The sequence below is a fragment of the Electrophorus electricus genome, unplaced genomic scaffold, assembly GCF_041902795.1.
Source record: "Electrophorus electricus isolate QZ-2024a unplaced genomic scaffold, ASM4190279v1 Scaffold202, whole genome shotgun sequence".
NCBI classification, from domain to species: Eukaryota; Metazoa; Chordata; class Actinopteri; order Gymnotiformes; family Gymnotidae; genus Electrophorus; species Electrophorus electricus.
Genome location: NW_027658482.1, coordinates 1 through 12,500, shown reverse-complemented (window position 1 = coordinate 12,500; position 12,500 = coordinate 1). Strand labels below are relative to the sequence as shown.

The following is a 12,500-nucleotide window of genomic DNA, read 5'->3' as shown; positions in this document are numbered from 1 at the left end:
GAGTAGGAGGGGGTAGGGGCATGATTTACTGAATGAATTCTAGCACCTGTCTGCAAGATAACTCTGATTCTCTTTCTGTCTGGGCAAAACTTTGGACAACCAGTTGTCGTTCTCAACTCATGTTTCTAATCTCTTTTCATCTCAAAACTCGACTACTGCAACTCGCTATTTGCTGGTCTTCCCCTAAGAGTCATCAGACCTCTACAACTGGTCCATAATGCAGCAGCACGACTGGTCTTCAATGTTCAGAAGTTCACACGTCACTCCACTGTTGTGCTCCGTTCATTGGCTTCCAGTAGCTACCTGCATAAGATTTAAAACCTTGATCCTCCTCTACAAAGCCAAAAATGGACCAGCCCCTCCATACATGATGTCAGTGGTCAAAGCCCAATTCATACTTTGAGTACATTGAACCTCAAGTATGGCTCAGCTTGAAACACCATGCTTCAAGTCTCATAGAAGACAAGCATGGAGACTATTTTCTGTCCTGGCTCCAAGATGGTGGAACGAACTTCCACTGGCTGTCTGCAGTCCCTTGCAGTCTTCAAACACAGACTGAATACCCATCTATTCGTGGAATATTTAAATGACCACTGACCCTGCTCCTACAGTGTGTCCAAGTAGTATTCAACCCCCTGCAGATTTTGAAAAAAGTTGCAAATAATTTAGAGCCTTCAAACTTTGAACAAGAGTAGCATTTATTAACAGATGCCTAAATATTACAAAAAAAAGTACCAGTTCCTCAATTAAATTATAATACATTTAAAACAAAAATTAGGGTAAATTATTATTCAACCCTTAGGTTTAATATTTTGTGGAATAACCCTTCTTTGCAATTACAGCGATTAATTGTTTTTTTTTTATAAGACCTGATCAGGCTGGCACAGGTCTCTGGAGTAATCTTGGCCCACTCCTTCATGCAGATCTTCTCCAAGTTGTCTAGGTTCTTTGGGCATCTCTTGTGGACTTTGATCTTGAGCTCCTTCCACTAGTTTTTAATTGGGTTAAGGTCAGGAGACTGACTAGGCCACTGCAAGACCTTGATCTTTTCCCTCTTAAACCAGGCATTGATTTTCTTGGCTGTGTGCTTGGGGCAGTTGTCCTGTTGGAAAATAAAATGATGACCCATCTTAAGATCAATGATGGAGGAGCAGAGGTTTTTGGCCAAAATCTCCAGGTAGGCTGTGCTATCCATTTTCCCGTTGATGCGGACCAGATGGCTGGGCCCCTTGGCGGAGAAGCAGACCCACAGCATGATGTTGCCACCACCATGCTTGACTGTAGGGATGGCATTCTTGGGGTCGTATGCAGTGCCATCCTCTCGCCAAACGCCCCGGGTGTGGTCGGCACCAAAGACCTTGATCTTGGTCTCATCAGACCAGAGAACCTGGAACCAGTCTGCCCCAGAGTCCTCCAAGTGATCTTGAGCAAACTTTATTCGGGCCATGACATGACGCTTTGAAAGTAAAGGTACCTTACAGGCTCCCCTGGAACAGAGACTATTGCGGTGGAGTACGTTACTTATGATATTTATTGAAACCAATGTCTCCCTCCTTGTTGTTCTTGGGTCAGCCTTGACCATTTGGACAAGCCTGGCCTCAGCACGGGAGGAAACTTTGAAAGGCTGTCCAGTCCGTGGAAGGTTAACAATAGTTCCATAAGCCTTCCACGTCCGGACGATGCTCCCAATGGTGGAGACAGGTAGGCCCAACTCCTTGGAAAGGGTTTTGTACCCCTTGCCAACCGTGTGACCCTCCACAATTTTGTCTCTGATGGCCTTGGAATGCTCCTTAGTCTTTCCCATGTTGACCATGTATGAGTGCTGTTCACTTGTTTGGGGAGGGGTTTTTATAGTCAGAAAGGGCGGGAAAAAACAGATGAGTAATCCAAGCATGTGAAGCTCATTGTTCTTAATACCTCAATTACTTCTTAATACTTGAGGGAACCAAACAGAATTCTGGTGGTTTGAAGGGTTGAATAATAATTGACCCTCTGGTAAACTTTGCAAAATTAAAAAAATAAAATAAACAGAGAAATAACATTCTTTTTTGCTGCAGTGCATTTCACATGTCCAGGCCCATCTACAGTCCAAATTTCACAATGCTAAGTTAACTCCAAATGTGTAAACCTGCAAAATTTGCAGGGCGTTGAATACTACTTGGAGGCACTGTATATTCTATGAGGAAATGATAAAGCACTTTTGTAAGTTGCTCTGAATAAGAGTGTTTGCTAAATGCCGTAAATGTTTATGTGTATTTGTGTGCGCGCGTGCATCATATGTGGGCACAGTTGCGCGTTTGCATGGTGTGTGTGTGTGTGTGTACCTTTCTTTTCCTCTCCTGCGGGACTGCTGTCCATTTTCTCAGTCTTCTCTTCACTGGTCTGCTCTGTAACAGACACAGAGAGATTACTGGAGTAGTGTATGAGGGGCAGGTGAGACAGGTGAGAGGTGAGACAAGGAGATAAGGAAAGCCCAACTTGCCTTTGGTTTTAGACGAGTCTGAAGTGCTTATGACCTCTGAGCTCTCTGCTTTAACATCTGGTGAGGAGGTACTTTCTTTTGGAGAGTAAGATTTCTCCTCCTTCTCTCCATCCTTGTCTTTCTCCTTCCCTCCTCCTGTGTCTGGACTCTCCCCCTCCTTGTCTGAGGAGGACGCGGCCACGTCTCCTTCCAACTCCTTCACTGAGCTCTTCCTCTCTGGACTGGGGGGAAGCTCACCATCATCAGGAATTTCAATAATCTGACAGAGAGACAGACAGGAACAAAGAGACAGAGAGAAAAATGTAAGAATGAAAAAGCAGGAAAGGGAATAAAGATTTAATAAAGGATGTGTACTAAAACAAGTAATTAATAAGAGTGTGTGTGTGCGTGTGCGTGTGCATACTTCATCATCCTGTATGTTGGATCGTTTCCTGTCCCCCTCCCCGTCCCCCCGGTCCTCCATCTCCCTCTCTGAGTCCTCCCCTTTGGATAGGTCCTCTAGATCAGACACAGGCTTTAGTCAACAACAGAAAGCAGCCACACTGCATAAGCCCCACCCACATAACATCAACCCTGCCCACAATCGATCAGCCCCTCCCATAGAACATCAGCCCCGCCCACAGAACATCAGCCCTGCTCACAACCGATCAGCCCCTCCCACAGCAGCCGTGCCATCCTGTAGTGCAGGATTCACAATGGACTGGTCTGAGAAGTTGTGGTCATACTGATGTGAGAAGGTCTGGTGTCTGTGTACCTGGTGCAGGTGTGTTGGGCTGCGTGTCTGCAGGTGTTCCACTAGATGGTGTTTTGGGGTCGTCACCCGCAGCAACGGCTGCTGCTTTCTTGTTTTCCTCCAGCTCCTTCATCCAGGGCATGGACCACTGACCATTCACATGCTCAAACTCCTGCACCTGCACACCACAGCCAATCACTCATGCTAATACTGCTGACCAATCACAGGCTCAGATTCTATTATCAACATATGCAGAGCATCACATACCTTCTTTCGGATCAGTGACATCACGCCAATCCGTGTGAGGACATGTTGCCGTGACAACCCTTCACGAGGAACTCCATCTGCAAACGTCTCAGCACCATCCGCACCCGGTTCACACAGATGACGCATGAACAGAGACACATATGCCCTGAAAGAGAGAGAGATAGAGAGAGAGAGAGAGAGAGAGAGAGAGAGAGAGCGAGAAAGAGAGAGAGAAATATTTTACCACCTAATCTTAAAATAAATCAGATTATAAAACAACTATTTGGAACATTGGGACTATGAAACTACAACTCAAAGTAAATTCGAGTGTTATCAGGCCCTAACAGAGAGTCTATCAGAGACACAAAGCAGTGAAAGATCAGATCCTAACCAAGTCCAGACTCAGTCAGCTCAGTCTGGTTACAGACTAGGACAGACACAGAAAGACCTCCGACAGAGGAGAGAACACGTGATCACTGCGGGACAGGTGAGGCAAGTCAGGGAGACAGAGAGGCACTCTACTGTGAAACATGTTAAAATCTTCAAGAAATGAAATAAAACAAAATATCTCACATTTAAACTAAATGACCCAACAAGAAAAGGGAGAAAGAAAAATTACACGTGCACTCACAGACATGCACAGACACACACATGCATGGATGTGAACACAGACATGCACATGCACGCATGTGCACACACACATCTTTCTTAGGGTATACAGCAACCCTTGTAAAATCATCACGGAATAGAGACAGAGACAACCATTTCTATTTCTCACTCTCTCAAACACACACACACACCTGTTCTCCCATTCTCAAACACACACACACACACACACACACACACCTGCTCTCCCTCTCTCTCTCTCTCTCTCTCTCTCTCTCTCTCTCTCTCTCTCTCTCTCTCTCTCTCACACACACACACACACACCTACACACACACACGGTGCATACTCACTTGAACTCTTTCTCTGACTTGCCCCTCAGGTCTCTGACCAGCCACTGTGTGGTAAACGCATCCTGTGGGGGCATCCCATAACGCATCACTGCATTCAGGAAGGCCTTCCTCTGACGCGCATTAAAACCCAACACCTGCAAACGGGGGGGGGGGGGGGGGGAGTTCCCGAGTTTAGAATGTATTCTTGTTTGGCTAAGTGATAAACCCAGCATGCAGCCTGTGTCCTCTGTGTGAGAGGTGACGGAGTCTACTGGAAGCAGATGAGTGTTTAGGACATTGAAGGTGAAGCTGACCTCAATGTTACCTCCCACTCTGGCCAATAGGGGGGGCAGTGGTTTATCTTTATCATTTCGTAAGCCCTTGCGGTTTGGCCGCCTAGAGTTGGCTACACAGGAGACAGAAGAGGACAGAAAGGTGGTCAGCACACACGCGCACACACACCCATATACACACACTATTCTCTACAGGTGCTTATACCTTCAGAACGCTCATCAAAGTCTTCATCTCCCTCCTCTGAGGCCACGGAATAATCTGATTGGTTATCAGACTGGTCATCCTGCCAATCTGAGTAGAGGACAGGAAAAGGGGAGAGACAACATTATGAGAAGCAGTTCAAGGTTCTCGTTAGTGTTATTAATGTTAAGAACCAGAAAAAAAATCCACCACATACTACACAACAGCAGCAACACACACTCCCAACTACGCAAAGGTCTGTACGTGGACGAAATTCAGTCTCACACGAGATGTTATACTATACCACTATCCCCATTCCAGCGTCACCACTATACCACTATCCCCATTCTTGCGTCACCACTATACCAATATCCCCATTCTAGCGTCACCACTATACCAATATCCCCATTCTAGCGTCACCACTATACCAATATCCCCATTCTAGCGTCACCACTATACCGCTATCCCCATTCAGCCTCACCACTATACCACTATCCCCATTCCAGCGTTACCACTATACCAATATCCTCATTCCAGCGTCACCACTATACCGCTATCCCCATTCCAGCGTCACCACTATACCACTATCTCCATTCCAGCGTCACCACTATACCACTATCCCCATTCCAGCGTCACCACTATACCACTATCCCCATTTCAGCGTTACCACTATACCACTATCCCCATTCAGCCTCACCACTATACCACTATCCCCATTCCAGCGTCACCACTATACCACTATCTCCATTCCAGCGTCACCACTATACCACTATCCCCATTCCAGCGTCACCACTATACCACTATCCCCATTCCAGCGTTACCACTATACCACTATCCCCATTCAGCCTCACCACTATACCACTATCCCCATTCCAGCGTCACCACTATACCGCTATCCCCATTCCAGCGTCACCACTATACCACTATCCCCATTCCAGCGTTACCACTATACCACTATCCCCATTCAGCCTCACCACTATACCACTATCCCCATTCCAGCGTCACCACTATACCACTATCCATTCCAGCGTCACCATTATACCACTATCCCCATTCCAGCATCACCACTATACCACTATCCCCATTCCAGCGTCACCACTATACCACTATCCATTCCAGCGTCACCACTATACCACTATCCCCATTCCAGCGTCACCACTATACCACTATCCATTCCAGCGTCACCACTATACCACTATCCCCATTCCAGCGTCACCACTATACCACTATCCCCATTCCAGCGTCACCACTATACCACTATCCCCATTCCAGCGTCACCACTATACCACTATCCATTCCAGCGTCACCACTATACCACTATCCCCATTCCAGCATCACCACTATACCACTATCCCCATTCCAGCGTTACCACTATACCAATATCCCCATTCCAGCGTCACCACTATACCACTATTCCTGTCCCCATTCCTGTGCAACTCTCCAGTGTCTGTAGTGTTAAGACCAAGCTGAGATTTCAGGCAATTTGAGCTATATTCTAGGATGTGTGCTGCTTATCACACACAAAAAAACACATGACTCACAGTTCAAACATAAAACACAAACAGAAATATTCATAAACACACACAAAAATGTCTTTACCAGATTTACGATCAGGACGGTATGCTTGTTTGCATGCATATACATGTACGCACAAAAACACACATACACTCACACACACACACACACACACACACACACACACACACACACACACACACACACACACACACACACACACACAGAGTGAGAGGGAGCAGTAATAGTAGAAGTGTGAGAAGTTCGTCCTGTACCCCGTCTACTACCTCTGTCCTCCTGAGAACAGTCATTGTAGTTGACTGGTTTGCGAGGGCGTTTGCCTTTGCCCAGCTGACGTGCCAGGTCCTCCTGCTGCTGCTCGTAATGGTGACGCAGCAGTTTCTCCCAGTAATCAGGGTCAACACTCTCCTCCTGTTTTATAATCTCCCTATCCACATCCTCCTCCTGGCAGCCAGACACAGGAGGGTTACAGGGTTAAGAGAGGGTTTAGCACATCATAATGGCCAAAATTATTATAGACAATTATAGACCACAGAAGATTAAGCATCAGATATGTTCACCAAAGAGCATGAAGGGCATATTTTCATGACTGCACTGAAACAACACAACATATAGAATAGCACACACACATACACACACATACATACACACACACACACACATACTCATTCACACTCATGCACGCATTCACACACATCTTCACACACTCGCCGTACCTCATCATCCTCGTCTTTGACGACGTACTGGGCCACCTTGAAGGAGCTGAGATACTCGTTCATGCTCTGGAGCTCTGTGTCCTCTGTGGCGTCCTGGTTGCGGTCCAGGAGCCTCTCAATGGCCTTGTCGTCATAGTGGATCACGCTGCTGTCTTCTTCTTTATTATCACCTGTACGCAGACAGAGGGGCATGCACACATCACTCACATGCTCAATTACAGGTCACCACCTTGGTATGGACATGACAGGATTGGGACAGGCGAGGACGTGGGCAGCCAAAAGCCCGTCCTGCTGGACCCAGCACTGAAGTGCCACCCTGATGTGCTTTCACTTTCACTTTCACTTTCCAGCATGTCCCCAGTAGAGGAGAGAGAGAGTGGAGCTGGGCCACAGGACATCCCGCTACTCATTCAAAGCTTTCTGTAATCACTCCAGTGTTTCTGTTCCACTCAAGCCAGAGATATGCTTGTTTTAATATGTGTTCAAAATATCAGTTCTTATCTTAACAAAAGCTAAGCTTGTATTTCTGATCATTTTCATGGTCTCTGTGAAAACACCTAGAGAATTCCAAGCTTGTAAAATGCAGTGTGGTTTCACGATGGGACATTGTCATGTGTTACACTGGAGCAGTACATGAGTGAGAGAAAACACCAACAGTACAATTTTACAAAACCCGCTCTGGGCTAAGCTGCATCCCTCCACTCTCACTCCACACCACTCACACACTCTGACACACATACACACACACACACACACACACATAGTCACTCACACGTTTTCACTCTGCACCAATCACACGCGCTGACACAGATGTCAGGCTGCACCCACAGAGAGAGGCCAGTGATGGCTGGAGACAGACACGACTAGACGTTTCTTTAGACACCTGCTAACATCCATTCTGTGCTGTGGGCCTGAAGGATGACTCTAAGTGAGTATTATAATTAATGCACCCTCACCCTCCCCAATCTCGTCCTTAAAGAGCTCCTCAGTGCCAAACTTCAAGATGTCGTCCAGTTCCTGCTTAGACATGGAGCCAGCTTTGGAGCCCAGACCAGGGCGGACCACCAGGTGGGTCAGCATCATCTTCTTCTTGGCCACCTACACACACCAGAGATGATGGACATGTGAGAGTGTGTGTGAGACAGAGTAAGATAGAGTGAGAAAGTTAGTATGTGTGTGAGAGTGAGAAAGAGTGAGAAAATGAGTGTGAGGGTGAAAGTGTGAGAAAGAGTGAGAAAGTGAGTGTGTGTGAATGTGTGAGACAGAATCAGAAAGTGAGTGTGTGTGTGAGACACGAGTGAGAGAAAGTGAGTGTAAGACTGAATTGAGTGTTACACATTCAATATCATACTTTCATGAGTGTGATATTGAATGTGTAAATGTAAGAGTGACCAAGTGTTAAAGTGTGATAGTCTAAGAGTGACTGTGAGAGTGTGATAGTGTAAGTGTTCAGCACTGGCCTGTGTGATTCTCTCCTCCACTGACGCCTTGGTGACGAAACGATAGATCATCACCTTCCTGTTCTGACCTATACGATGAGCCCTGCTGAAAGCCTGATAGAGAGAGAGAAAGAGAGAGAGAAAGGGTGGGGGGTGGTAGAGGAGTGCACACGGTACTAAGTACTCTCTCTGTAGTGCGTACAGATGTTATCCCTGCAGTGGTCCAATGTGTGTACCTGGATATCGTTGTGTGGGTTCCAGTCTGAGTCGTAGATGATAACAGTGTCTGCAGTCGCCAGATTGATGCCCAAACCCCCTGCCCTGGTGGACAGCAGGAAGACGAACTGTGGGGCTCCAGGTGCTGTGGAGGGAGAGGGAGGAAGCATAGGTGAACTGACTACAGCTCCTGCCCTGCCAGTGAAGGCAGTTCTCCCTGACTACAGCCCCTCCCTCCGCTATGGACCGACTAGAGCTCACTAGAGGAGATTTCAGAAGGACTAGAGATCCGAACCCTGGACCCTCTTGGGCTCAAAAACAGCTTACACACTTGACCAAATGATTCAAATGTAATGACCAGAGTCCAGAAAAAGGCTCTAGTGTAAAAGCGTGCTTACACACATTGCCTCTTTCTTTTTGAGGGTATTGTCTGCTTGTAGTTTGGAATCTCACCATTGAACCTGTCGATGGCCTCCTGCCTCATCACACCCGTCACACCTCCATCAATACGCTCATATTTATAACCTTCATTCTCCAGGAAGTCCTCCAGCAGATCCAACATCTTTGTCATCTGCAGAAGACACATGAACTCATGTGTCTGTGTAGTGTGCGTGCGATATACCTGATGAGCACCCTGTGTAGTATGTGTGTGTACCTGTGAGAACATGAGCACTCTGTATGTGTGTGTCTGTGTGTGTTTGTGTGTGTGAGTGTTTTGGTAGCTCAGTGGTTAAGGTACTTGACTAGTCATCAGAAGGTGGTCACTGTTGGGCCCCTGAGCAAGGCCCTTAACCCTCAATTACTCAAAGTTGTATTCAGTCAGAATCGTAGGTCACTTTGGATAAAAGCGTCAGCTAAATGTAAATGTGTGTGTGTGTGTGTGTACCTGTGAGAAGATGTGTACTCTGTATGCATGTGTGTGTGTGTACCTGTGAGAAGATGTGTACTCTGTATGCATGTGTGTGTGTGTGTGTACCTCTGAGAAGATGAGTACTCTGTATGTGTGTGTACCTGTGAGAAGATGAGTACTGTGTGTGTGTGTGTGTGTTTACTCATGAGAAGATGAGCACTCTGTATGTGTGTGTATGTGTGCATACCCGTGAGAAAATGAGTACTGTGTGTGTGTGTGTGTGTTTACTCATGAGAAGATGAGCACTCTGTATGTGTGTGTGTGTGTGTGTGTGTGTGTGTGTACCCGTGAGAAGATGAGTACTCTGTATGTGTATGTGTGTGTGTGTGTGTGTGTGTGTGTTTACTCATGAGAAGATGAGCACTCTGTATGTGTGTGTGTGTGTGTGTGTGTGTGTGTGTGTGTGTGCATACCCATGAGAAGATGAGTACTGTGTGTGTGTGTGTGTGTTTACTCATGAGAAGATGAGCACTCTGTATGTGTGTGTGTGTGTGTGTGTGTGTGTGTGTGTGTGTGTGTACCCGTGAGAAGATGAGTACTCTGTATGTGTATGTGTGTGTGTGTGTGTGTGTGTGTGTGTGTGTACCTGTGAGAAGATGAGTACTCTGTGTCCGCCCTCCTTCAGCTTCTTCAGCATCTTACACAGCAGCATCAATTTCCCAGAAGCCTTTGTGAGAGACCCGCCTTCGTACATCCCATTGGGCATTTTAGGAGCTTCCTGTTGTTAACGGCCGATAGAAATTAGTTGCCAAACACAGACATCAAACGTCTCATCACTAGTGTTAATTTCAGCAGTTGTGGTTCTAGACCATGTGAACTGGGGTGAACTGGGACCAGTGTGTCCATTAGAGGGTCATGTTCATTCTATCTTACTGTTCTCCAATTAAACTGTTTCAAATAGTTCAACATTTTAATTTAATTTATTTTATCTTATCTACTTCTTTATGATGGTGTACATGACAGTTAAAGGCCTACGTTAAAGTCAAAAAGGGATGTGAGCTTTAACAGTGCAATGTTCACATCACTTTAGATTTTTTAAGCAATTTTTTTTTCATTACTCTTATCTTTCATATAGGTGTTGCAGAGATTTTGTTGTATTAACATTGACAAAACAGACAAAAAAAAAAAATAAAAAAAAAATATATATATATATATATATATATATATAAACAGGCAAGCTTTTCATTAGTGATGAAAGCTATCTAATAGTTTAATACACTAAACATTAAATTCTACGTATGTTCCTTATATATTTTCATTAATTTCTTTATAACATTTAACCTTTATAGTCTGTATTTTGTTTTCTAATAAACTATCATCTTAAAACAGTACAGACCACAAACAGCAGGAAAGCAGAGCTAGACATCATGGGCTAAAAATGAAAGAAATTTTTTAAAAATGAGCCCAAACACGTTTAATTAAGAAGGCAGTTCACCGTGTGTAATCTGTCTAAACACACTTGCCAGATAGGCTGTGAATCTACAGCCTGGGGCAGATCAAATCAGTTCACCTTAGGCAATTCACATTTTTCTTGTGACCACAGCATTCCAAAATAATCTGCATCAAGGCATTTCTGAACTGCAAATCAGACAACGTGGACAGCAAACAGAGAACAGATTATTCCCTGCATTAGCTGAAAAACAGGGAGAGCTTAACTCAGATGGCTCATTTACAACGCTATAAAGGAAGAGAGTAATTGGGTATTTACATTAGCAGCCGTGGGAAAGAGGTAGGGGTGGTTACAACACTTCTTAAGGTCCATCACCACATTGAGCAGAGAGACTTGGTTCCCACCGCCCCGTGTGTTCAGTGCCTCAAAGTTACGCGTCAGGATATATTTGTAGTACTTTCTATCACACACACACACACACACACACACACACACACACACACCAGTGTGATCAAAGTGTAAGTTAGAAATAGTAGATTTCACATTTTACTTTCTAGCTAATGGAGAAATCCATATGAAAGGAACAAACTTTTATTTATTTTCTGATCCTGAACTGATTTTTAAAACACATCGTTTAGGTCATGAACTAACCACCCATTCCCACTCCTGCCCACCACACTTCACTCCTACCCTCACTCCCTCTCTCTCCCCCCTTTACCTCCTTCCTTCTCTTCCTCTCCTCCTCTCTCTCCCTCCCTCCCTCCCTCCCTCACTCACTTCTGCATTGAGCTGAGTTCCACACGGACGATGAGCTCTGTTTTTGAGGGCATGTGTTTGAACACGTCTGCCTTCAGTCGTCTGAGCATATGAGGTCCCAACATGTCATGTAGTTTTTTGATCTGGTCCTCTTTAGCGATGTCAGCAAATTCTTCCAAAAAGCCCTCCAGATTACTGATACACACACAATGTCAAAAACACATATGCATACACCCACCTATACATCAACTTTTTTGATGGCCTCATATAGATTTCTTCACATCCTCACGAACAGTAGCACAAACACACAAATACAGTATCAGTCTCACACACTCACACACACCAAAAAAGTGTTTCTCTCACACACACACACACACAATACAGACCATCAGTCTCTCTCTCTCTCTCTCTCTCTCTCTCACACACACACACACACACACACACAAATATAGAGCATCAGTCACACACATACAAAAAATACAAAGCATCAGCGAACCTCTCAGGCATGAGGACGTTGAGCAGATGGAAGAGCTCAAACATACACACAGAAAGACACACACACACACACACACACTCACTTAAACCTCTCGGGCGTGAGGAAATTCAGCAGGTGGAAGAGTTCCTCCAGGTTGTTCTGTAGGGGGGTTCCAGTCAGCAGGAGTTTAT

General features: G+C 45.4%; 1 protein-coding gene across 1 annotated transcript in view; it reads right to left on the bottom strand.

Annotated features, from left to right (window-relative positions):
- The window catches only part of LOC145655301 (ATP-dependent chromatin remodeler CHD4-like), a 17,021-nt gene extending 4,527 nt beyond the window's left edge, over positions 1–12,494 (bottom strand). Inside the window, exons 1-18 of the mRNA XM_081708940.1 lie at positions 12,413–12,494; positions 11,856–12,029; positions 11,397–11,538; positions 10,275–10,406; positions 9,232–9,349; positions 8,799–8,923; positions 8,584–8,676; positions 8,080–8,221; positions 7,124–7,293; positions 6,674–6,851; positions 4,896–4,982; positions 4,712–4,803; positions 4,419–4,552; positions 3,483–3,627; positions 3,237–3,393; positions 2,886–2,980; positions 2,483–2,741; positions 2,325–2,387 (exon numbers count right to left, since the gene is read on the bottom strand). Of these exons, the coding sequence (XP_081565066.1) occupies positions 2,325–2,387; positions 2,483–2,741; positions 2,886–2,980; positions 3,237–3,393; positions 3,483–3,627; positions 4,419–4,552; positions 4,712–4,803; positions 4,896–4,982; positions 6,674–6,851; positions 7,124–7,293; positions 8,080–8,221; positions 8,584–8,676; positions 8,799–8,923; positions 9,232–9,349; positions 10,275–10,406; positions 11,397–11,538; positions 11,856–11,959 (2,236 nt within the window). The 5' untranslated portion in view covers positions 11,960–12,029; positions 12,413–12,494. The remainder of the gene's footprint in view (positions 1–2,324; positions 2,388–2,482; positions 2,742–2,885; positions 2,981–3,236; positions 3,394–3,482; positions 3,628–4,418; positions 4,553–4,711; positions 4,804–4,895; positions 4,983–6,673; positions 6,852–7,123; positions 7,294–8,079; positions 8,222–8,583; positions 8,677–8,798; positions 8,924–9,231; positions 9,350–10,274; positions 10,407–11,396; positions 11,539–11,855; positions 12,030–12,412) is intronic.
- Between the last annotated feature and the right edge of the window lie 6 nt (positions 12,495–12,500).